This window comes from Vanellus vanellus, assembly GCF_965231255.1.
Source record: "Vanellus vanellus genome assembly, chromosome: 3".
In the NCBI taxonomy this organism is placed as follows: Eukaryota; Metazoa; Chordata; class Aves; order Charadriiformes; family Charadriidae; genus Vanellus; species Vanellus vanellus.
The window spans coordinates 17316581-17344119 of record NC_138907.1 but is presented as its reverse complement, the minus strand read 5'-3'; the positions used below and the strand labels follow the sequence as shown (position 1 = coordinate 17344119).

Genomic DNA, 27539 nt, shown 5'->3' with positions numbered 1-27539 from the left:
CTAAAATTAGGTGAGAACTAGGCAGTAACAAGCTAGGAAATATTATCAGGGCCGACTCTATTATTTTACTAGATGTAACAAACAGTATATGCTTAATAAAATATACAACAGGTATAATAAGCAGGGAAGTACCCAGTAGGTGGACAAAAGTGGCCGGCTCTTGGAAGTGACCCTCAGTCATCCACAGCTCTTATTCCCCAAATAATCACAATAATTTCCTACCATTTGGTGCTTCTTCCTTTGGGTGATCAGCCAGGTTTCAGTGAACGTCTCAAATGTTCCACAATTGCAAATAGTCAAGTATACTTTAAATTTTAATAAGGTTGCTAAAATGTCTCCTAAATTTTTCATTAGCTCTTTTTATACATGGCAATGTTCTGGAAGAGTTGGTGCCCAGTTATTAAAATATCTGTAACCTTCGTATGCAAGGATGCTGGCTAGTAACCAGTGCAGGAAATTTTGGATTAAAAGGATCTGATTAGACTGGGATGGGTCTAAAACATCAATGGGAGAATACAATGTCAACTAGGAAAGGTGCTGCTATGGAGGAAAGATGGGCTATTTATTTATCTCTACATTATAGACTAATTCTTCTTTCCTCCTTTCTGAAGCCAGAAAGTTAGTATTTATACGTAAAAAACCTAGCCAGAAAAGGATATGTCTCCTAATTTTGGCCACATGCTTATTTGCTTTGTTCTTGCTGCTTTTGTTCTTTAATCAAACAGAACTAATCAATGGTCTTCATTACAAAGGTCTTCCCTGGGAGTACACCATACAGTCACCATCTGAAGTGGCTCCTCTGTTCCTTTAGCTATACTGTGGGAAAGAAAAGGTATGCAATCACCTAGACCCCTGGAGGTTGCCACCTGCTTTCAACTGGGGTTCACTGGGACTGCAGAATACGCACAGCAAATAAATTTGTGTTTGAGGACACAGCAGAAAAACAACGTAGGGAACAAGGGAAAGGGAAGAGAAACAAAGAATCCTTCAAAATAAGACTGGATGTAATCTGTACACTGCTTTAAAAGTAATAATGTAAAGAATAAGAGCTGCTTTATGAAGAGGACACGAGCCTCTTCAAGTTTATGTTAATTAAATATGCTTGCTCTTTTGCTTGCCTCACCAAATGGGTCCACTTCAGTTCTTCAGAATGCACAGTTTTTGTTATTAGTATAACATGACTAAGCCCAGACCCTTTCTATTCTTAATCTTTTCAGCATTTTTTTAAAGCTCAACGAGGCCCCAGCAAAATTAAGTTCCACGGTTTTGTTCTCTCCTCATGCTGGATCAACAGTCCCATTTGTGTACAGTTTGCAACAGTGCAGTCAAAGGAAGACTTGCCATAAAATTCAGTAAAAAAAAAGTTTCGGATCTTAAGCAGTTCAGCCAACAGAGGGATTCAATTTACAGTGTAACCTTGAGATATGTGAGATCAGAAGGGATCTTAGAGTCCACAAACTGGCCTGCAAGACCTTTTCATACAACGCCACGGCCACGTGCAATTCTTTCCATACTGCTATCAGATGATTCTAATATATGTGGGGCCACCAGAAGTGTTTTAAAAATCTATGCACCCTCAGCCAGGCTCTACATCTTTGCTAGAAAAAAGCACCTCAGCGGATTCATTAGCGTTGAGGGCTGGAGCCTCTTGCGACAGACACATGGTATTTTAGCTGAGAACTTAGGTCCTACTAGTTGCGCAATTTTCTCTCACCAAGGGGCTAGCAGGTGGTGACCCCATCATACAGCACGCTTTTTGGGAAGGAAGCTTTTGTCCTCCCAAAAGCACAGAAGGAGCAGGATCTATAAAGGAGTTATTAGCTGCATAGAGGAAAAAAAGTGAGAACTCCTATTTATCCCAAGACAGAGGAAGAAGATGAAAGGAGTTGCTTCCCTCAAGCACATTTTTTGTAGGCTGGGGAACCAGGAAATCGCAGCTGGGAGATCAGACCTGCCACGCTGGTGTAATGGACTTTCCATGCCAGCATCCGGATTTCTTCTTGCAGCGCTTCACGATGGCAGTCATAGCCAAACTGTTTAATTATATCAACTGTCCAAATTCCATTCATATTTTTCATACAGTAACATATCAGTCAGTTCTGTGCCAGAATTAGCACATTTCCACAACTTTCGCTCAGCGATTTGGCCTGTTTATGACAAGACCAGACCACTGTCGCTCAGTGCGCAACGACAGACTGTGCAGAGTATTCAAGATGAGGCATTAATGAACAGCTTATATCATAAAATCCCTTTTCAGAGAGTCTTTAATCTACATCTCTGCTAATACAAAAGAATAACTTAATCGCATGGTTCCAAGGCGTGGCTTGACCATTTCAGTGATTCATTTATTTTCTTTCCTACAAACTTAGATCTTTAACCTGATCAGTGAGGTAAATGACTGCTGCATTTAGCACAAATTCCCTAGATTAATTCATTGCTCCCAATCTAATTAACTGAACGTTTGTGTACATTGAATTGCATTCTCAGCTGCCTGTCTAGCCCCATACATGATTCTTTTTTGACTACACTGCTTTTCATTATTCAAACCTATAAGCAAGTGTGGAAGTCCTTCTTTCATAGTAACTTTTCTTCAGTTTAAAGATTAACACATAGTCTGGTTCCTGACTTTTTTGTTCCCCAAAGAGAAGAACAATCACTGCCTGCAACAGTTAAACTCCCTATAGCATTTTCCATGCACATATATTAATGAGAAGAAAAAAATCACAAATATATATCATGTATATAAACATAATAAGGAAATATCAAATATTTGCAGAATTCTGGGTTAGGTAACATCAGCCTTAAATCATTTTCTTTTGCCTCAAGCCATAAGGAGAATATTAAACACCACCACCCTGATAAACATAATGATCCAAAGTCTTTCCAGGGCTCCAGAGTGATCCCTGATGCCCACTTAGCTGATATGATGATGGCCTGATTTTCAGAGGTGCTGACTATATTCAGCTTCCATCGACTTTAGCCACTGATGTGCATGCTCAGCACTTCTAAAATATCAGATTTCTGAAACCTAGTTCTGCTTTTGTTGTTTGGGTTTTTTTTTAGCCATTCCTGGACGTGAACAATTCAATTTTAAAGTCATTACTGTTCATGCATATACAAGCCACCACTGGCCTTAAAAAATCTTTGCATTGCACAGATATGCATATAATAATAAGGAATCCCATATTTGAAAGATGATTATTAGAAAAAACATTATCCTGGGAATATTTTTTTAAAGATTATTAAACACTTCCTGGGAAAATTAATTAGCTCCAATACAAACCACTAAAATCAAAGGTATTTTTACCATCAATCTCACTGAAAGTACATTCAACTCTCCAGGCATTGATCCAAATACAACTAAGTCAATAAGAATCTTTCAATTGACTTTCCATTAGGCATTAAGCCCAAGACATATGAAGTATTCAAAAGAGAATAACAAAATTAATTTATCTTAAGACTCTGAAATTTTTTCTCTGGTACGCTCAAACACAGAAGTCTGATCCTCACCCGAGTTTTACTGTTTCTGTTTGCTTGAGGAAAGGTCATTATACTGGCATAAATCAAAATTATCCATATATCATGTATATGTACAATAGAATCTAACAGCCAGCCATAAAAAGCCTGGTATAGAAGAATACCACATATGTGTAACTAAGAGACAGGGGGAGGGGAGTAGGAAACAGTAGTCCTTTTAAGTTTGTCTAAAGTTCCAAAAAATGAGTAGGAAAAAAGTTGAGAGGAGACTTTTGCAGAACATTCCATTAACTTAAAGCTGAAAATCAAAACCACTTGATAGAGATTACTATTTTTTTTTACACAAAAGTCAACATTTCATTTGGAGATATTAAATATTTCTCTAGTTTATAAACAATGAAGTAGATCATATACAAAAACAGGATAAATAGCTCAGAAAATGGACAAGCAATATCTTGCTTTTAAACCAAGAGAATTTTTGAAACAAAGCTGGCAAAAACTCACAAAAGCTTTCACTTGATTTTTATCCACATCTTCCTCGTGGAAAAAGTTTCAAATGAAAAATGCCTTTCCCACAATATATATTTTAATAGATGTAGTATATAAATAGTCGGGACAAAGAGCACAAACTGAATTTATTCATGATCCAGAAACCAATTTTCTGTAAGACATACAATATTTCCTCTCCTATGAATGTCCACCTCAGTCATTACTTTTAACTCTCAAGGCTTCAAAAATACATTTTGAAAATCTAAGGGCAATACTGATTAATCTACCATGCCAGTCATGCTGCCTCGTCAGAGTATTTCAGGTTAATTGTGTTACACCTTGCATATATTGATATTATCTGTCCTTGATCTTACCATACTTTTTCAGGTAACAAGTTACCGCGTCTTTTAAAATAGTTTTCCATGCTTTGCCATCTTTTTGCAATTTAAGTATTAATCTTATTGGTTTACATTTTTCCCTATGATATTTTTTCCTAATAACATTAAAGAGAATGAAGTAAAAAATATTTACCACAATCTACCTGAATTTAATTTCGTTTTGGTTTTGTATGTTTACTATGTCCTAGGTAGGACTGTCACTCTTCTTTCCCTGGAATCACGGGGTGTTTTTCCCCAGCTTCCCTCAGAAGAGGGTTAGGACAACATTCAAAACGCTGCCACGTCTGCCTTATTCCTTATCTTAAACCTTAGGATGTTTGTTATCAGAACAATCTTCACCGCTTCACCTACTTCAGCAGATCCATGATACCTGTAACTGAGCTTAATTAGCAGTTCTTCGCTCTGCTTGAGATAGTAGAAGAGAGCCCAGTTTAGCTTAAGCAGCTCCTGTCCTGTAGGCTGGGTGTCTTTTCTGGTATAACAAAGCTGTAAGATCTAAAATGGTCTCCTGGCCTTATCCCCCATACCAACTTCTTGTTCTCAATTTCAACATCAGCTGTAACCATAAAAACAGCGCGTTGTTTTCGTGCTCCCAAAATATTTCTATCTTAAACGACACGAAAAAGGAAGACACAGAAACTGCTGACTCTTTTCATCTGGCACACAAAATACTACATTTTGGTATAGTTTAAAGTCTTTCATTTTACAAGTGAAAGATAAAAATGTGCCATAATTTATACTTAAAACAATTTTTAAAAGTGGTTGAAGTCTATTGATGAAAATTGATCCTTCTTATCTTCATTAGTAGAGCAAATATTATTGGTGCCACATGGGAGAACACCAGCTTCCTATGCTACCAGTGTTGCCAGAAAGAGCAATTTTAACGGGATTTCTTAGCCCTTTGAGGCAATATCTTTGTCTAACTTCACTTTGTTCTTCACCATACAGAAGCTGGAGACTCGAGGCAGCACAGCACAGTGCTCGTGAAAAACGATGACATACACATCTCTCTCTACTTTTCCGTCTAATGACTTAGGAGAAGAGGGTGGGAAGAGAAGAAGAGCAGAGATAGGAACAGGAATCACTGTCAGAATTACCTAAGGGCTTTAGAAGTCAATGAAGAAGCGAAACACAGAAGTGCCTGCAGTGATTAACTGAACACGGCATGAATAAGCTGCTGCCTTTTTCCGTTTGGCATGGAGGTGGATACTGACTGTGCCAAGAAGAAGGGAAAAAAAGGAAGACCGTATAGTAATTTTCAGAGCTATCTGTCCTTCTTTGATCTGTCAACAGGAGAAGGAAATGGCAGTAGACTTTCAGGCATATCTATTTCCTCTTGAACTAGATCTCCCAGCAGAGACTGCCCAGGAGACCACTTCCATAACAGAAGTCAAGTGATAGCTGTGAAAACTCATTGTTGCATCTCTGGATGACTAAGTCATATTAACATTCCTTTCTTGAAGCACAGGGATGCATGCGTATCATACGCACAACCAGTCCTTTATATCTAGGCTGCTACAGTACAGGTGGGGTTTTATAATAATCTACCTTGGAATTTAAAATATTTGCACTGGAACTGTTAAGCATCTGGTAGCAATGCAGATTACACATTTTTTGAAATGTTTCTCATATTAACAATGGTTATTTGGGGAGGTTAAATGATTACTTTAAGTAAATGTGTTCCTAACCTAACACTAAAGCTGCGATTCAGATGATCAAGTAGCAATTTTCCAAATCAGAATTTGTTATGAGCTTGATTTCATTATTAGGTTTACATCGTCTTTAAGTAAACAGAATAATAAAGAGGGCAAGCGCACATTGAAGTACCATAATCAAACTTGTAATTTTCCCTTCCATTCCTAGAACGAAGAAGGTTAAGAGCAAGCTACCTCACAGCTCTGTTCCGAAACATCCCAAACAAGCACCCTCCCCAACATGCTAGCGAGGACTACGATTTAAATTTTTTTCAATCAAAGCAATAGTTCCACGTGGAGCTTTCTTTGCCACCGTTCCGCTGAAAATGCACTTAAAACCTATGCTTACACATCTGTCCCAAATTTTGTCAAATGAGAAGGATCTGAGTGATTAATGACCTCCCGGGTAAAATGGAAGTTGAGTAATAAAAGAACCTGTTTCTATCATACTGTAAAACTGAATCCCAGCATAATTAAATCACAACTATACCCTCGTTAGAATGCTACAGCTGATACAACACAGGCAAGTTATCCATGCACAGTGCATCTCAACGTACACAGGCATTTACTGCTCATGCATAGTCATTATACAAACAGGCGAGTGGGTGCATGCAAAAGAACATGCAGAATTAGACTCTTCCCTCCTTCCAGTTTTTCCTCCTTCCACTATTCATAGCTTTCTTTCTGGTTATTTGGTAGGTAAGATGTTCTTAGTGGCATCTCCACATCGGTGCAAGAAGGAAGTTTTGAAGGACACAACCCTTCTAACACTTTTATGACGGCTAGTTTAATGCAGCAGCTACCAATTTTGAAAAACTTTGACCCAATAAACTATTTTTCAAATAAATAACATATACATCGGCCTCTCTGTTTCTATATTCTTCTTCATTTTTATAACCATGATGTTTCACTATATCTTGCTGAGCTAAAATAGACCTCACGTAAAATTCTCAGAAGTGCCTACAGTTCCACTGACTTTAATAAGATATATGTTCTTCGATACCATGAGTGCTTTTGAAAATACTGCCTTTCAACTTTCTTTTGAATACTAACCTTATTTGAAATAGATTGCAGGAAATTATATCCCAGCAGTTTTCCAAGTTTTATCTAGCATTGGTGACCCTTAAAAAAATCCTCACCGGATGTCTTAGGATTTCAGGTCAATCCCTTAGTGCCTCCACTCTAGAGAGAGACTAAAGAGAAGCAGCTCTCTCAGAAGGTCAGACCTCGTTCCAGTGAAATTGCACAGTTATCACGGATTTTGCTCTGAAGCAGAGCGGGCTTCAGGGAGGTTCTCGAAGTCTCTTGCAAAGACAATAAGAGGCCACGATCACCTCACAGAAGCATGACAATACAAGGCCTTTTGCTGCTTCACAGAAATTTCAAAAGACCAGTAAAGTATAATTTATGATTTTCCCCGTCCCTATTAGGCTGGTAGTGTTTATAACCATAGAAAACTCTCAATTATTCTTTTATTTTTACTCTCTGTTTCTACAGCATGGGTATAAGAAAGCTATTTGGGAAAAAAAAATAAACCGAAATGCTTATGAGCAAGCAATAAATTTTGATCTCCAATGCATAATTAATGAACCCAATGTTTGTTTTAAAATGGAAAAAATCAAGGCTAGACAGAAGATTACACGAACATTATGGTTTTGACAGATTTCAGGTATAGTAAAACTACAAGAAAAACATTCCTTAATACGCTGATGAAAAAGAAAACACCATAAGAAGAAAGTAACACTGTTGACCACAGTGGGTGGATCTGGTCTCAGACTGCAAAGAAACGGGCAAATGATGACTAGGCACCTGATGTTAGATGCAGCTTTGGAAAGCAAATTTTTAAATTCTCTTCAGCAACACAATACTTGCCTTGAAAAATGTAGGCTCTCAGCTTTTCTGGCACCTGGGAGAAGTTGCTTTGTTCACATTTTTAAATTAAGATTGTACAATACCAGCCAGCCGTTTTGTCCGTGCATTTCAATGGAAGAGAAGGGTACAGACAACGTCTGAATTTTATTTAAGGCCATCTTTCTTTGTTTATTTACTAGAGCCAGTAAATTTAAAAAAAAAAACAAAAAAACCAAACCAAAACACAAAACCTTAGTCCACAATGCAAGAGTGCCTTTAAGGAAATAAGGAACCTGGGAAGACTGAATACCGTAATTCCTCCTAATATTGAAAATGATCAGTGCTGAATGTTTTCTGAGGGTAAAAGAGTAATTGGTTATAGATCAATAAGTAATTTCATTCAAAAGGAACTCTTCTGTTCCTGAAAGCGGAGAGATTCTTAAAATCAAACTAATACATTAACAAAGCTGAGACTAATCTAAACAACAAAATTTTATACTGCCCTAGTTACGTTCATCTCAACTGATCATTTATTTATGTTGCCATAAAAATCCAGATGCTTTCAATTTTAATTGCTAGTTATTTGCTTTAGGGCAGCTGAAATTACTTTTTTAGACTTCCTAGCTTGACAATCTTGCTTTCTGCTTAAGATTTACCATCACAAAGGAATGGTGAAACCAGAGGATAAATTCTAGTATTAACAATAAGCACAGTCAATTCGGATAGGCTGCAATTCCACCAGCAGATTCCAGATTAAATCTTCCAGGATTAACGTACCTTCCTCTGACATTGCTAAATCCTGTTTTATGTAACTAGATTGTACTAAACTGCTACATCTGTACAGGTATCTCGGTATGATTTTTAATTGAAAAGCCATATAAAGCAGCACTGTTTAAAGTAAAAGGCATTTCGAGAATGTCTGAGACCCTGTACAGGATTGTACGCTACAAGCCATTATCATTTAGTTCACCATTGACCCTAAAGGGTTGATTAACAAACTGCTGTGTTTACATTAAAATAAAATAAACAAATAAACCGCAAACATAAGAACAATCAAGACAAGAAGAAATATCATGCATTTGTTAATAATACTTACGATATGCAGCTCTAAATAATCTCCGAGCCCAGTAGAACTGTCCACTCGTACCAACACAGCTTCTTTTTGAACAGTACTAAACCCTATTGCCAGTCTGTCCGCACGAGTGCTTGGCCGGTCATTAGGAGGCCACGTGTAAGTGATTTGTCCACCACCTTTGCTAAAGATATATGTTGTTCCCGCTGTAAAACAGAAAGAAAGATAATTAGCTCACTTGCACCAATGCACACCCACGGGGAAATCGTATGCTCTACAAAAATCAAGACGTTCTCATATAGCAAATCGATTCATAGAACCAAACAAGACTGTATTTCAACATGAAGGGGTCTTTATCTCTGAAAAATTTGCAGCAAGCGAAATATTAGTGCTTTTTATATAGTGCAATCAACACAGAATATAACATAATTGCATATGCAGCGACTTAAAATATCATAGCTCTGATTCAGAAACGCGTATCTATTCAAGAGAGTTCTTAAGCATATGCTTGAAGAACACGTTTCCCTGATGCGCAGAACAGGGATGAGTTGAACCAAATGCTTTCCCAAACTGAGCCTATGTGGAGAAGAAATCAAGTAATTCCAGTTATCTCATGACTGACAAAATGATGCAGACCCTTATTTACACAATGAAAATGATATGCACTATATGATACGTCATCGTGCCCAGCGAAGCAAAACGTTAACAAATACATCCAGATAAGGCTTTTACGGATCTGAGGTTATCAGTTAGTGACAGACGGGGATAACAAATAGAAACATACTTTACTTGTCATGTCAGGACAGAAAGGTATCAGTCTACCATCTAAGTAAGCAATGGCTTATTTGCATAATGCTCAATGTATAACTTACAAGAGTGGAAATCTTTGCACGTTATCTCCAGTGTGCACTTACAAAATCTATAATCTGTTTTAAACAAGTGTTGTAATCCGAAACCACTTAGCGCTCAGGTGCTTAACTTCATCACCAGAATATTTCCGCTGAACTAAAACAGCAGCATATCCGGACATTTTCCATTTACAACTTGTATCCTAACAACAAGATATAGCAGGCAAACTGTGCATGCACTTGCTCTTTCATTTGTAAAGTCACTACAAGCTGTCCACTTCTTTTCCATTAAGATAGGTCAAAGCTCAGGGAGATACGGCGCTGCACTGTAAATACACATGTCTAGTTTCACTAGCGGTTCTAAGCTGGCTCACTGTGTGGCTACTCTCAATTTTATTAAATGTAATTCAGTTTATTCCACCCAACACTCTCACTGCATACTTCCCATGTCCATGTAAGGAGATATAACAACATAACAACATAATTGTCATTCTCTTACTTTCTTTCTAGATTGACCCAAAATGCTGTGAGCACACAAAAGGTTCTAAAATCCCTTGAACACCTAGACATTTAAAGCTGAAAAGAAGAAGGGCTGTATAGCTACACCACTCCTTCAACTTCCAGATGTTTCAAAATCTTACTCTACTGCTGAGCGAGACTGCTTTGTGTCAGTCTCAAAGCAAAAAGGTCACCTGGTCTTTTTGAAAAGATATCCTATATTTATTTCTAACATCACTTTTCCCATATGGAATTATTTTTTTCCAGTACCATCAATTTGTAATATTTTATGCACTCTGCATAGCATTTAAAAAAACTGTAAAGCTCATTTTATATCAACACACTTTGGAGGATTGCACTGTGCTTCAAATAGATCTCTTGGCTTTTTTCTTGACGGCAAAATACCAACCCGCGCGTGTTTTAGGAAAACTTATCAACTCTTTTTAGCAAAGACAAACACAATAATAGAGCTGATATCTACGGTTTCAGTTACACTCCAAGTGAAATCAGGGTTTATCCTCATTTTATAGAGTTGTGCAAGAGCAGTGAAGACAGGGGCTGTGCCTTAAAAAAGGTTGGTAACAGACATGGGCAAATGGTGTTTGGTTTAGGAATATGTGCAACAAAAACCTAATCTCCTGCTCTGCCACCCTTGCTTTCCTCACACGCGGTGCTCTGAAATGCACAATAATCTGTTGCATGCTATTTGGTAATAATGACTGAATCTCCAGTTCTAGTACATCCCAAAACAGAGACACGAGACAGGTAATATCACTCTTGATGGTCCTCAAGTTCTTCTCTTGGCTGCTAGTGTTGACTTCAAATCTTGAGCCAATTGAGAAGTGACAGAGTTTGGACCGGCACACAGTATACATCACATCGGTGTCTGTCGTGAAAGGACTTATTCTGTGTTGATGAAAAACTGAGGGCTTGATTCAAAGCTCATTAAAAACAGTGACAGCCTTTCTGTTGACTTCATAAAATATTGTGTCAGGTCACGAATGAGGTTCTTATAAGCAACAAAAATGAGAAGGCTAAGAAAAAACAACTCCTTACACCTCAATGTCACAGATGAAACTGTTAGAATAATACAGAAGATTTAAGTGGGAGTGCATAATTCTCCTTTTCTTGGTTGTAACAGATGTGTTTACCCAATATAGAAGACAAAGAAAAAGCCTGCCAAGCGATGGTGGAGTCATACTGAATACAATGACCCAGAAGTAAGTCTCCAGATCTGAACAATGAGAAACTATTGTTCTTATTCAGAGTGAATCTTTGTCGCAGGTTTTTGCTAAATACTGCCCTTCAAATAAACCAATGAAGAGCAATTCCTCTATACTGCTGTTGCATTGAAGCCAAGGTCAATGTCAGGAGGGCTGGATAAATCTGGCTGTAAACATCAAACTATGTAGAATCAACATCAAAGTTAAAAAACTTATCTTTTATCCATCATAACATGGGGCTTATGTTTTTTTATGGCAAAGCTTTCCCGTTTTTATAACTGTCCATTTTGTAGCTCTTCGAACTAACTGCCGGTCTGGTAACAGACTAATTAATCCATGCTGATGAATACAGATCTGCCTCTGTCTAAGCTGTACAGGGAGTCACGTTCTTTGAATTTCCTGTATTAATTATGAAAAAAAATGGGTCGGAAGCCATTTGAGAATAGGTCCTCTAGTGTTTATATTTCAAGAAAGACAAATATAATAATGTAAAATTTATTACTCTGGGATTGATCTCAGCTTATAGTCTGACCTCCCGTTAACCATTAAAAGCTAGAAACTGAGCGGTTGTTCGAAACCACCCTGCTTACTATCAGTTCTGGATCCGTTAAGAAACAACAGAGGACGCCTAATCCACTTGCTCCAGAAAGGCTTTTATGCTCTCTGACAAACCTTATAATGTCTCTGCCGTTCCTTCAGAACATTGTCACTAAAAACCAGTCATCTTCCTTCCCTCTTTTAGCTTATGGCACTGTGTTGTTTGGGGTTTATCATCTCAAGAGAATTGAAAGCATTAGAATTAGAATGTCATGAATAGCAACGCCATCAGCACAGTACTTGTAAGTAGGCAAGTTTGTAACATGCCAGTTATATCTCTCAGCCACAGAATTTACTGCGTAATTCTTTATGCGTCCATGCATCTACACAATGTTCAGGAAAAACGTCCATACAGCTCTTTGAAATTCTTAACCGTGAAAGTATGGTTCCCTATTGTAACAAACTGCCAGCGGTCAAGATACAGTAATGTTTTTTAATGGCCTGGGTCTCTCAAGTCCTACTTGTTTGCAAAATTCATCTTTATGAAACAGTGCATTCATTTCAGCACAGCCTGGCAGCAACTCAAGGACATCTGCTTACCTATACAGTATTAAGCAGATTAATATTTTGTTTAGTACCCATTTACTGTATCTATTACTGTATATGACTGCAAAGCTTTTCAATATTTATTGCTCTGAAGTCACTTCTGATGTAGTTTAATAGTTTGCTCAAATCAACAACAAATCAACAGCTTTCTACCTTCCTCAGGTTCATCCCAATTTTGTGTTTAAGGTATATTACACTGAAAGGTAATATAAATAATTCCATTTTTCCCATATAACGTTAGTAACTTAATGTTTATTTTCAACATTCGCATCAGGTTTCAGACTCCGATTAAGTGAAAGCAATGCTCTGATTGAGCTCTGGACCCGATGAACTACGATTCTATCCCACTCAGTAGCTGGAAAACTAAAGACTGAAGCCTGTAAACTTCAATAATGAAAACTATTAGCTGCCCTTTCATTAACAGTAGAGCAATTTTTAACTAATATAAAAATTATGAAGGGTAAGCATTGCTGGTTATAATGACAAATTATCCAATAATGTAATTTTCTTCCTCCTGTATGTTATCAGTATTTTACTTCATTGTGGGCTAGAATGCGAACCCTCTTATTCCCACTGGTAAGTAATTACTTGCATTGATAAACCTGCTGAATCCAGTGACAGTATTTGTGCAGGCTGCTATTAATTACCAAGAGTGAAGAATTTACAATATGAATGTCTCTCTCTCTTGAGAGAGAGATATATACATTTGCACAAATATCTATATGGTGGCATTAATCACACTTGCTATGTTCAGGGGAGCATGTAAATCTCCGTTAATACTTCTTTTTACAGTTTCATCTATGTATTTTCATCCTGCCCAAGCTGAAGTTCCAGAAAAGACATTTGCTGGAAGAACAATACAGCAGCTCACATGTCATCCATCAAGTTCCTGGAACGTGTAGAGGACTGCTACCTCATACAACTGTTAGATGTGCCAACCAGGAATGAGGCGCTGCTGGACTTACTACTCACAAACCAAGAAAATCTGCTTTGTAATATCTTGGATAGCGATAGCCTTGGCTGCAGTGATCACAATATCGTGGAGTTTGGGATCCTGCTGAGCACGCTGAAGGTAGTACTAAGACAAAGGTTTTAGATTTTAGAAGAGAAAATTTCAGCTCGCTCAGAGCTCGGTTGACAGCGATTCCGTGGGAAGCTTTCACGCAGGATAAAGGAGCTAGTGACTGCTGGGAGTTCTTCAAGAACGCTCTCCTGGAAGCACAAAACCAGTTCCCTACTGCTTTAAAGGTAAGGGTAGTAGGCAGAGCAGGAGACCCCCTTGGCAATGGTATTCGGACAGTACCATGACCTGGTAAATGCTTTGTAAGTGGCACCATATCATTCTCACCTGTCTAAAATGTCCCCTAGGGCCTTCCCATAATTTGACGTTGTGGCAACAGCCTCTTGACTAAAAGGAGTGCTCAACCTGACACTGGTCACTGGTTCAACTGACAAATGTACAGCTCCACCTTTGGCTTCAGCCACTTGGACTGACTCATGGTCTGGTTCCAGGTAATTCTCTGCATTTGCTGAGAACTCAGTGGAATGCTTCTCCACGAACTAGGTCACATCATATCTCTCCCAGTAATGCAAGACAGAAACGCTTTTTCCATGTGGAGTGATTGCCAAACCTATTTAAGACCCTTTAAATGTTAAAGATGCTATACACATGCAAACCCTCCTTGTTTCTGTCTTTGTCTTTTGTACTTTACACTGCATGCCATAATAAAGTGGGGGGAAAAAATACTCCATTCCAGTTCCAATTGCTCTTGTAATTTTAATTCCCTAGTTTCCAATGTGAAGTCTTATTTTCAGAAAGTTTCTCTGTGAAGGATAAACTTATGGAGCCGCCACACAACATATCCACTGTCCTTGCTCATCATCCATCAACTTTTCAATCTAATAGTCAAGTTCAGCCAAACTTGAGAGAGGGGTAGGCAGAAATTTTAAACAAAATTTACTCTTAGCAGTTTAATGAAAATAAATGACTGTGTAAAAGAGAAATATGTAGAGCCCAACCGCTATACTTTTTTTTATTTTTTTCTTGGCAATAGCCTATATGGAACTTGGTAGTTGTATATTGGTGGGCCAGTCAACACACTCACAGTGCTACACTATCCAGACAATAGTGCCACACATTTGAAGCATCATCAGGAGCTCTGGGAGGAAAAAGGAACAGAAGCTATTGGATTCTTGCAGTAAGGGACAGTAACATTTGGGAAACAAGGCACCATTCAATAAAAAAAAAATTAATCAGGATTAATTACTTTTGCTGCTTTTGGAACAAAATGTTCATATTTCAAGCCAAAATATATTTATCTACAACAATGATATCTAGCTCTATTGATTTCAATAGGGTCACTTAGGTACAAACTAAAATTTGTGAGTAATGATGGCTCAAGGACCGTGTATGCCTATAAAGGACAACTCTTAGGCAGCTTAGCATCAGTATTACAAGTTAGCATCATTCTTACCATCATAAATGACATAGATGGTTAAAATAAAAGTTTCAAAGAATTTAAAGGATTTCCAACTGGATTCTAATATCTTTACTCAAATCAAGTAGCATCTTACATCTCAAATGACCCCATTGATTTAGATTAGATCACTTAACTGGAGTAAAGTACTACTCAGTTTGAGTAGGCACATCAAACTAAGAGCTTTCAATTGTGTTTAAAATGAAAATAATTTTGAGAAGGACCTTAGCTAAGCAAGAGCTAGCTGAAAGGACTCCTAAAAGAATGTAGAAATTAGAGTATCTGTTCATCTGACTTATTAACAAAACATCAGTTGATTTACTTAATGCCAAAACACTTGACAGTATTTAGGCACTGATTCTGTAAAATTATTTTTATTATATCTGAAACGTCCACAATAAAAAAGTTCTGGGGTTTGTTGATCTCATTAGCATGTTCATTTATACAAAAATGATGATGTATTTTATGAAAGGGTACAGTCTTTCTAATGCAAATCTGACGCAGACTGGTAAAAGAAAATTATTGTTCTTCTCCAGAAGAAGTTTAAAAATTTTACTGGCTGCCTATTACCTATCACTTTCCAGTATGGATGTCTGTTCAAAATGAATTTAGAACATTTCTGTATGAAACGTAAGCCAAGTAATTCCCTGTTATTGCCTTGCACCTTTATGTAATGTAGATGGTTAGAAAATGATATATTTCTGAAATGAAAGCCTACTTTAAATGTCATACTGCAGTCAACATGGAACATTTTAATCCATTATAACTCTATTAAAGGTAACAAGGATACAACGTGTCTGCTGCTGAAAGCTTGCCAAAAAGTCAGATGGAAATTAAAAGTCAAATGCCTATAAATAAGGGAAGGTTTTATTCCTCCTACAACCTTGTCAACATATAGTTAAAGATAAATTTCTTGAACAGTGTCGAGAGAAGTGGAAATTGCGTTGTCGGGAAACACATACGAGAAGGCAATGAGACGAAAAATATTTCCGGACAGATAGAATGTAAAGGCATTATCAGATTGAAATTAGTAAACTCAAATACTCTTAAAGACAATAGGACTGTTCTGGTTCCCACACTCCTTACATTAGGAAATGTCAAGGCCCTATACTTCCATTTAGCTACGGTTGCACTAAATTCCTTTAAAAAAATGGACTGCACGTGCACTGATTTGCTTCTTAGGGCATATTAGTTGTGCCAACATACAAAATGGACGCAGTTAAGGGGCTGGTGAGTTGAAGGGATTTGTAACAGGATGCAGAAACTAGGACATTAGCTCAAATACTGCGCAGGTCGATGGAGACCAAATGTTGCTACCATCTGTTGGTGGCCTATGTGAAATCATTTAGTGGTTCCAGTCCAGGGGCCTTACAAACTCAATGGATACCTGGCAAAAGTTAGAAATCCCGTAAGCCAAGTAACTTGAGTTGTCAAGAGTTTCCAAGCTTGCTGACTCAACTGAGAGGGTTGTAAGTTGAAGACAAACTGTTTATGCACCAGGATTTGAATATCTCCCACAAAAGTAGCTCTGCACAGATGGGCATATAGGCCAAAAAAACAGTAGAAGAAAATCCAAAATTAAATTTTCTCTGTATAGGTCCATCAAAAGGCAATGTACTTTTCAAGGAAATAATACAATAATTTTCTAAAAGTCATTATTTCATGCAAAACAGAGTGCCTGAAGTTATGTTTTTATTCAAGCACCTACAGCGGTATCCTGATTCTCAGAAGTGTTGCGGCATTTCTGGCAACCTTTAAAAATCAAACTCCAATTCTTTAAAGGAAGATACAAACATTTGAGATAGCTGGCTTTAAGTTGTTTGATTATGTTAAAATGGACAGGAGATTGGCTGCAAAGGTCTAGTATGCTTCTAGGCTAACATCTTCATTTCTTATTGGCTTCCTTACTAATAGAATACTCCAGCTAACCCATCTTCCATTACCTTAGTTATTTTTATGTAAAATTTATATTATCTTCCTTGCTAAATTGTGCATCTCATAATTTACTCTTGAGAAACCCTGAAATACTCTCTCAGAAGTAGTAAAAACTTGTCTTAGAACAAATGTACAAACACGCTGAAAAGAAGAGCACTACTAATTGCAAGTCTGTTAAATTCACTGAAAAACGATACAAGCACAACAAGCGTGTCAGATGCTGGACTAAGATAAGATGCTACCACTACGTGCAGCAGAAAGTTGGTACTGGCAACACTGCAATGTACAGAGTTTACTGAAACGGACCCTCTTCTGTAAAATAGCAGGTTACATTATGGACAATGTGCAATGAAGTTTGATATTGTTTGTTTGTAAAGGCAGTGAAGAGTAAGAAATTCTGTGGCATACATGCTCTCCTACTAATTACTCAATTACTAACAGTTAGCAGATAAAATAGTGTTGCGGTAGCATTTCTGAACATTTCCAAGCAGACAGACACGGGCTACAGCTGAAGAAACCAGAAAGAGCACGGTTTCTTAGAGATGTTACATTCTGAAATGCAAAAATAGCAACCATTCTTCTTCCAACAAAAATGAATTGAAATGGAAGATATTAAACCTTTGGAAAAACACAGAGCTTAAGCCTCACTGAAGCACATGGACCCACCACTGAAGAAGCTGCTCGGTTGCTAGAGGCGTCTCAGAGGCAGATCTGGAAAAGGGAAGGACTGATGAACAGGCTACATATTAACTGCAGTCTTGTAGCGTTGTGTTGCCTTGCTAACTCCAAGCGTGGGCAAGCCCAAAAATTCATGACATTCCATATCATTTGATACACAGAGTAATAACTGATTTTAAAAAATCCTCAAATTTTAAACCCATAGCTAGTCTTCACTGCTATTACAGGTACTCAAATATCAGAATACAGTACCAGGTAAAAGAGGAATACAATGTAAATATATCTGGCTGGTTGGCTCAAGGGAAGCCCAAAATTAAGAACCAGCAAGCAGCTACAAATGATACTCTATCTGGAAAGACTTCCTAGTCATTATCCCAAGGACTGACTTTGGCACATCAGCGTTTACTTATGTTATCAAATTTGCACATGAAACAAAGTGTTTAATAGGGGTACACAGATCCAGCTGTATTTGAATCTTTAAGGTTATTAGATCATTATAACAACAGCTAACAGGGGCCAGCCAGGTTGGGCCAATTCACTTCCTTCCTACTTCTTTCTGTTCTACTACATAATAGATTTCCAATTGTGGTCTGGCACAAAAACGCTACATGCCTTGTCATTATGATAATTGCTATCATTCTTCTTTGGAAAGTCCTTATGCTGTTGTTTGTAAGCAACAATTCACTGCCAGCTTCAGAGGATAAAGAGCTGCAATGAAAAATACGCATCTTATGTTTTTCACTGTTTTACATAGTTGAGTAATTAGGGAGCGTGGTTTAACCACAGGATTCCACACCAGTGTTTGGAGGGAGAACCTGACAAAACAGTTTTGGGGTGTAAGCTATTCATTCATCTCAACAGGGACTAACCCAAGTGTCAACTCTGACACTTCATATGCCAGTACTGTTAGCTATGACTTAGTTCACCCGTGTATGCAAGAAAGGTGAGCAGTTAATCACTCTGGAGGCTAACCCGGCCTAACTACAGCAGTGATTTTGTGTAGGCCCTTCACTTTCAAAGGTCTGGTTGGATGGAATTATGATTGCTTTTATTTTCCTGAATTGAAGATCAGTCTTCAGTAGTTTGAGAAGCCTTACTTTAATACAGCACTTTATAGTAACATACGCAAAGATGTTAAGAGCCCTTAGGAACTATAAGTAATACCAATGCATGTGGAAAATTATTCTGTGCAGAAATGTGCTCAGAGACAACACATTTTTCAATAAGCATTCATCTAAATTTGCTAAAAAAAACCCAACCCAACCCAAAACAGAACATTTCCCAAGAAAAGAAGGAAAAAACAACAATTCAAACACACTGAAAACCAGTCTTGCAGAATCAGATAAGGCATACTAACTTGGAAGTTTTGAGGACTCCTGCACTAGTCTTTCTTCCATAGATTTACATAAAGCATTTATAGAAACCTTTCTATGTCTCCCACAAAGGGTAAATCCATTGAAGACACCCAAATATTAAAAAAGTGATTGTATGCCGTTTCACTTGAAATTTGTTAAATTAAATTTTACAAGTCGTAAGGGAAAGAGGGCTCTCTGTCTGTCTTATAAATGTTCATCTAATGAACACCAATCAGAAATTAAGATTCATTATTTAAATCTAGAAGGTTTTGTTGATATCCTGTTTAGTTCTCAAAGGACACCACATATTCTTTGCTCACACACGCTGGAGTCTCAATAAGACGGCTATTCAATGAGAGCCTTTGTGATGATTTTGCTAACATGTGTAATAACAATGCAACCTAAACGCTGCAGTTAAACAAGAGAGTAGTATTTTTGGAATACCCCGCTGTTCTAAAGTGCATTGTGAATATTAACATATTCCAGTAAATTAGTTTGCACTCATTATCATAAGCAATTACTTACTGTTTAGATGCTGCTGATATTAAATTGGGAAGCAATTTGCAAGAACTAATACATAGCATAAAAAGCTTTTCAACATTCTAACTGTATGAAAAGACAAATGTTTCTCGTAACACAGTCCCTTATATACAGACGTCTCTCTGTATATAAAAATTCTGTGTATCTCCTCCTATCTGATATCTCTTCTTCAGCAGCAGTGGATAACCACCTGAGGCTCTGTGACAAACTCTTTATAAACTTTGTTTTGATGCTGTGGAGCAAATCATAAATACCTCGGGCCAAATACGACAGTAACATCTCATTCGCGCTGAAAGAGAAACTGTTTTCATGCTCATTTTTGAAAATAATAGTTTAGAAAATATATCGATGTGAAGTTCAGTTCTTTGCTCTCAAAGCTATTACTTGTTCCTGGCATAACACTCTCAGATGGCAAGGGTAATTCAACACCCTTGTCCTCTAGATACAGGTAGGAACAGAACAAGGTATGGAGGACCTGTCCTGCTTTCGGCAATAACAACAACCTGAGCCTATTTCTCTTCGGTCCAAGCAAACAGTAATCCCAAATGAAATAACCAAAGTCATCTCAAAATCAAAACCCAAGTGAGAAAAGAACCGGGCCTCCTTTTCTGAAGGACACTGAGTGAACGTTGGAGACATTCCTAGCAGGGTGTTCTGCTTAGCCACAGAAAAGTTGCAGATCATGTAGCACAAGCCAAAGATAACCCAAAGAGCTTTGCAGGGAGTCTAAAACAATCAGAACAATTTGCTTTTTTAGTTAGTTTACATCTTGGCCCCAAGTTTCAAGTGAATTAGGTCCCAGCTGAGAAACACAGCAAGTCTTTTTGGCTTACATGACACCATTCCTCATGTTGCTCCACAAAAGAGTGGAGTCAGTAGCAGAGACATCCCAGAGCACATCCAAGGAAGGAGGTCAAACGCAGGGATTTGGAATAGGCTCTTGCTTCCCCTGAGCCAGCCTGCACAGCTGAGGAGCAAAGAACGAGCACCCAACAGTCCTATCTGCCAGCGAGTTCCTCAAAGTTGGCCCTCTGGATACAGGATGGACACGCTAATGCTTATGCTCCCAGTGAGCGCAAAGACCTCAGTATGCCTAAGTGGAATTTCAGACCTGCGCCCTTCAGTTAGTAATACACTCACAGGTCCTGAACTGGTGGGATTAAGCGTCTATTTAAATTGCAGCCCACAGGTTGAGGGTATGAGACTGTAAACTATTTGCATGGGTATTGTGCCTACCTACCTGTTTATACAAAACTGCCTTTTATGCAACTGTGAACCTTAATGGGGACCTTGGGAATCCAGTATACCATAAACAAACTACAGTAGTTTAAGTAATTCCCAGAATACATTTCTAAAAATATAACTTGTGATCTCAGGTCTCAGTCTTTCAAGCTACATTTCAGTCTGGAACCAATTACTATAACCATCTTATCTCACAAAATACACAAGACTGTAATAGAAACACTAATGTACCCTTAACTCTAGGAGCACAATGGTCCCTGTCTGCCATGCTCGATTATGCACTCTTCTATTATATATTATTGGGTTGAAAATATCTTAAAAGTAAACACCATTTTTTAAAAATCATTTAATCAGTTCTTAAAAATATTTTACCCTATTCAAAGCTGAAGCACTTCTGCACCTTTCTTGTCGCTACCTTTAAAAAGACGCATTTCTAAAATTATTTTTTTTATTAGCCTTGTGAAGTTAAACGGCATGATTTTTGGAGCTAAAAATGATGTGTGACTTGCTCTTCAAAACAAAGTAACTAAGTCATCTGATTGGCAAACCCAATTTTTTATTCTTATTGACCTTCCGCAGAAAAAAAACCATCCAGCAACTGTTTGTAATGAGAGTGCTTCAGATGAAGTGATATGCTCAGAGTAGGGCTTCGGTCGCTCTGTATTTCCCCCTTTCATCAATCGTTCACCCTCTCCTTCTTCTAATCCTAATCTGCAAGAGTTCTGACAAATTGTTTGGTTTCTGACGGTGCAGCAGAAACCGCGAGCAGCTCTCAGAGCCCCGGGCCATGTCTCCAAACAATTCTCCGTCTTCTGCTTGGGGAAAAAAAATACATGACCTTACAGCTGATGTTCAGCATCAGTGTCCTTAAGCTACTAACTCCTTGTACACTAAAAGAGAAGGAATGGAAGCTTCAGATTACCTTTTGATAAATAAAAGATGATGGACAACAGCATACAAGGAAAAAAATAATTCACAAATCCCCAAAGAGCTATTTCTATATTTTCTGGAGAAATCCAGACTCATCTACATCCAGAATCTTGGCTGTACGTGAAATTTAGCCATAGGATTGTTCAACTGAAACTATAATGAAAAAGAAAACCACAAACCTTTTTCCTTAAACAGCGATTGCTATTAATTCCTATTAAACCTCACTGATGTTTGTAGACCCAGACTTGACTTACTCATATCTGCATCATATGGAATCTTAGCAGTGATGAAAAATGTCATGCGCTTCATGAACAGGAATCCTCCCTGAAGTCACATAATGATACAATATAAAAAACTGAGGGAATCTGAACTTTCACTAAGAAAAAGTAGATTTTTAGAACTAACAGCGGAAATGAAAATTTGTACATGTGACCCCCAAATACCCTAAAGGCTCCTTAAAAAATGAGGAACTCCTAATTTGCAAATGCAATTAACAAGGCATTTTTATGTTCCATAGCAGTTTGCTTTTCAACATGTCACAAACATGAACAATTGTCCTCACCATTTCCAACACAGAAATAACAGTACAGTTAATAGGAAGGCCAGACCTGATTCTCTGCCACGTCACAAGATGATGTTGGGAATTGATGCTTTTTAACCGTCTTAACTTTTGTGTGACCTGACTCCCTCAAAGCCTACAAAAGAGCAGTTCCGTGCACAGGTCAGGTGTGGGTTTAAGGGAAAGCAGAGGGTATATACACACTGTGAATAAAGGAAAGGATACAGAAAAAAAGCTTTGGATTAGAATCACACTGTATCTCTTCAACGGTAACGTCAACAGAACCGAATCCAACACTTGCAAGAGTCACAAGAGGGCACGAGATTTACTTTCCCTCCCAAGACAGGAACAACCAAGGAAGAAAATGTGACGAAGAAATTCAAGTTACTCTGTGAGCCCCTTTATGCTTATGCAAACGTGTAGCGCATCTTAAAAAGATGTTGGACTTAAAGCACCGGTCTTGTTCCAACTGTTGTGCTGGTGGGTGGAAAAATCTGCTTTTGTAACATGTTAGCTCCATCTGATAAACATAACAAAAATCTAAAGCGCAACCAGGTCACAAGCAAATCTTCTGAAAGCACGTCAAACAAGCCTGGATCCCTCAAAGTTCAGACTATGTTATCCCAGGTATATTATCATCTTTTCCTGGGGCAGCATTAGTGTCCAAGAGACCTTGTGGTATACCGCTTCAGGAAGCTGATGCAGCTGAATTGATGCCTCTTCCTCCTCTGGAATAGTTCGGACGGCCCTATCTGAAAAGCTGTGGACTTCCACTGCCATGGGACTGAACCCACAGCCCGGAAGAGCACTCTTCTCCCAGCACCCACGTCTGGGAACACTTAAATATGTTGTGGATGTTTCATCTGCTCAAGGGACTAAACTCATTGTATAAGACAAAAATGATAAAGAAAGAGTGAAAGTCACAAAACTGCAGATAAACAGTATCCACGAGGTACTGTAGTAATGCAAACACAACCGATTGTCATCTTCTTCAGAACACCATCTAATTAGAGCTGTTATCAAAATGAAGGTCATGTTAAATGGTACTAAGCACACCCTGTACTTACACTGATATTCATGTTAATGTTCATCAAAGTAATTCCTGTTTTAAAAGGGATGATTACTTAGTACCATTATCAGTCTCAGCCTCAATATATTATACTGTCACTAATACGCAGAAACCTCAACTTCAGAAAAAGATTCATTATCTCAAGTGCTGAGTCAGTACGAGCTGTGTATCTTGGAGAAAATACAGTTTCTGCACAGAAAAAAAAACCATACTGTTTGAGCAAGACTCTGTGCCCCTAAGTCTTCCCTCCAGTTCAGGCGGTGACCTGAATCCTCCATCAATAACTCAATTTATTAATTCTGGGCAGCATATAGTAAATTGCTTTCTGTAGCAATTTGTACTGATGGAGGAGAGCTATTGAGGAACTTTCTTCTCCTTTAAAGAAGACACTTTAGCTGTCACATCGTGTGTAACAATCAATGGTTCCCCTTGCTTCTTTCAGTTGCTTTCCAAGTTGACAGTCTTAAGAGAGCATTTTCAAAAGAAGCCAAATTGGTATGTTTTCATCGTGTTCTTCTATGCAAGGTTTTGTATGGGAATAAAGTGCCATTTCATCTGAAAAAGTACTCTGAACTACTATAGTTTGGGATTTTTCGCCTCAATGTATTTCATTTATTTATTTACACTCCAGACAGCTCATAAAAGAACAAGCAGCCTGACCTTTGGACAACTGTCAGAAAGCCCAACTCTGCAACTACAGCAACCAGCGTGACCTTCTTCTCTACATTCAGCAGCTAACAATCACACACAATGAGAGGGAAAAAAGCGACCTGGCCTGTGTAGGAAACCGGACTCGGTCAGGTAACACAGCCTGTTCTCAAAGCACCTGAAGACGTAGGCTTCGTGAGCCCTTTCAGACCACCTGCGACCCACCAGCTGAATTTCAGAATCACTGTTCACAGTGATGCCCTGCCAGCAGCAGCTCCCAGTTTTGCCACAACAGGTTTCAAAACATTTCTGCAGCTCCACCTCTGTCGTCTCAGACTCGATATAACGTATCATCTGTCTTTCTGCGGGCACCATAAACACCATATTATTCGCTCCTCCATAATGCGTATCCAATTTGCACAGCCGGGTGCGCGCAGAGCTGGTAGGAAGGACGTGGAGGTTATGGTTCCACGCACGGAGACCTCAGGCTCTGCAGTCTTTACCCAACACATCGCTGGAAACCAGGGTGACTGGTTCCCAGCAGCACACTCACCGCAGCAAGTGGGCTACGTTATAGGCCAAAGTTTTGTTTCCGATGGATTTCAAATATACAGCAACCAGTTCAAGGTCAAGCTCACCGAAAGCATATATTGCAGCAGTAATGTACGTGCTGGAAAGTGAAAGGCATAACTGGATAGAAATGAAGAGAAAACCTATCATGACCACTGTTAATTCTCTATCAATAATCCTGCACTCCAAGCACAACACAGGCAGCATATGTCAGTCATGCTCAGAGAAACAGAAAAAAACAATATATTTTCCGGCCCCTTTCTATACTGCATTGATGGTGGCTTGGTTTTATTGGGACAAATGTATAATGTAATATTCTATGCCATGCAATATGCTATACCACTCAGAGGGCATGTTGTTGATTTTATTGATTCAGTTTTCACACTACTGTAACCCCATTATTGTCAGCACAGCAACTGGAAACTGCAAACAGATTCTAGACTGATAGACTCTGATATTTCTAATTTTCTAATGTATACAGCTAGCTTTATTTCTGGTTTTTCATTTGACTCTTCCTTTCTAATAAACCCACTGCTATGGGACACCCACTCAATGGTCTTCTATTAAAAAAAGGACAGAATTCAGTCCACTGGAGGCATTTATTAGTATTTTTAGGATTTTACAACATGATAGCATAATCTGTCCTTTGCCTGAAGTAAACACTTTTAAAGGAAAGTCCATAGGGAGAGTAAAACTGAAGCATTTTTTAGTGGTGAATACTAATCAGATATATAGCTGGAGGAAAAAAATAATGTTATAACAGAAAGATACAGCAAGTAGACCACACGACAGGTATGATACCAAGGAATCAAAATATGACAGTAGCATATACTTTGGAGAGGAAGGTGGAGAGAAGAAATCAAGGACAAACTGACAGGAGGCAAATATGACTATCGCTAATAGGAGACGGAGAGGAAAATCAGGGCAGAAAGGTGAATATTTGGATACTTGCACTGAAATCAGCACACCGGGACAGGCGAGCCAGAGGTTTCACAACTGGAGACTCCAGGCTCTTTTCCAGCCCAGGAAGAGACTGGGCTTCGTGTTACTACTCACGTTGTAATGATTCATGGGTAAGACCTAGAGTCTTAATCACCCTACCTCTGCTCTTCAAACAGGTCCAGCCTTTCCTGTGACCTTCTAGGTCTTTATTCTATTATTTTTTTTTTTGTCTATGTTTGTACTGGTTTTGGTACTGTCAGATTCTTGCCCACAGAAACGTTAACTAAACTCGGGGCTTCTGTATAAATACTTGTTAATAACGCAGCTAGTCATTTATTGAGCACAAAAGAACTGTAGCATAAAGTGCACAATAGCACTACCAATTCGGATTATGTGGGATAATAGTCTCATAAATTGTGACTGTGGTAAAAGTGATCAACACTGACTCTTTCTTAATAGGCCTTTTACAAGGCCAGTAATAGAGAATTGGGAAAACAAAATAGCTTCTGTAGCCTCTACTTGTTTAGAAGTCAGGTTTCCCATTTAGTACATTACAAGGCGGATTTTGCTATGTCAAGGAATTTTGTTCATTTAAAAAAAACCTCCAGCAGCCACACTGTAGACACACGCCAGTTTCTGAAGTTTCACCAAAAACAACTTAAGAAATCTTTTCATTTCTGCTTATTTGCATTTTGTTAAGTTATGATGATGAAGGTAAAGGCATTCAAAGCCAAAGTGTTGAGGCCGGGGAGTGTTTCGTTTCTCACTAACACCTGAGTAAATCAGGAATAACCCATCTGAGGACAACTGAAGCGATGCAACGTAACACTGAAACAAAAGGCGATTGTCTCTGGAGCTGTAAAACTGGAAGTACCCCTTGGAAGGGTTTGTATGTCCTGTGCTGGCTCCGCAGAGCAGACACAGATACAACAGAGTGAAGCTGATACGAAGGGAAGGTGTGGAAACACATCTCCTGGAGTTACGCCTCTCTCTATATTCATCCTATCTTTCCTAAACAGCTAAGCGGGGATAGAAAGAATTCCTTCCCAGAGATGCCTGACTGCCTGTGGCTAGCTTAGACATGATGCCTAAAGTCTAGATGTGTGTTCTGGATGTGACAAGTCCCACTTCCTCAATAAATCACGGTGCTATTTACCACTGGTTAAAAAGCATGCAAGAATACTGCCAAGTCCAGCTGCCCGGGAGGGGCTGATCTTCTGTACTAACACAGGTTGGGGAGGAGGAGGAACAGTTCAGAAGATGATAGGCAGCAAAGAAGTAGTTCCCAAATCGTTGATAAAAAAAATATAACAATTATACTATGCGATAAATTATTATTTAGGTTTTGTTAACCCATCATCAGATCCAGACAGGCACTAAGAACAGAAAAGCTGTAAAAGGAAACACACAAAAGATTTGCTTTGCACCAGCCCAGAGCTTGTACAGTGTGAATCTTACCAGTAATTCTGTAAGTTTGACTACTTCTTCAAGAATCACTTCTTTCAAAGCAGTTCATAACATTCATTTGTAAGCATTTTTCCCTTCCTTTCAGTCTGTACATAGGCAATAGACAGCACAATAAGCACGCTGCTAATCAATCCAACCATATCAATCTTGGATTTGTATCAATCCACTTTTACCTAACCTAAATCATTGCTTCAACAAAAAAAGCCACAAGATAAATATTTAAGGACGAGTAAGGTGGTATATGAGACTTCCTCCAAGACCTGGGGGAATTCCAGAATAAATGCCCAGTAGAACAGAATAACGGGAAAAAACTTGCCGGTAAACAAACAAACAAATAAAAAACAACTCAGCAAAAATGTCGGGAGTAAAAGCGAATTAGCATATCGCCCTAATTTAAAGAAGGTAGAATGTCACTTGAGATACTTTTCCATTGA

General features: G+C 38.4%; 1 protein-coding gene across 25 annotated transcripts in view; it reads right to left on the bottom strand.

Moving 5' to 3' along the window:
* The window catches only part of NRXN1 (neurexin 1), a gene marked incomplete at its 5' end in the record, with an annotated part of 721771 nt that overhangs the window by 214672 nt on the left and 479560 nt on the right, over positions 1–27539 (bottom strand). For all 25 annotated transcript variants that reach the window (XM_082481382.1, XM_082481373.1, XM_082481381.1 and 22 more), the window contains one exon: positions 9006–9187. In XM_082481382.1, coding sequence (XP_082337508.1) covers positions 9006–9187 — 182 coding nt within the window. The remainder of the gene's footprint in view (positions 1–9005; positions 9188–27539) is intronic.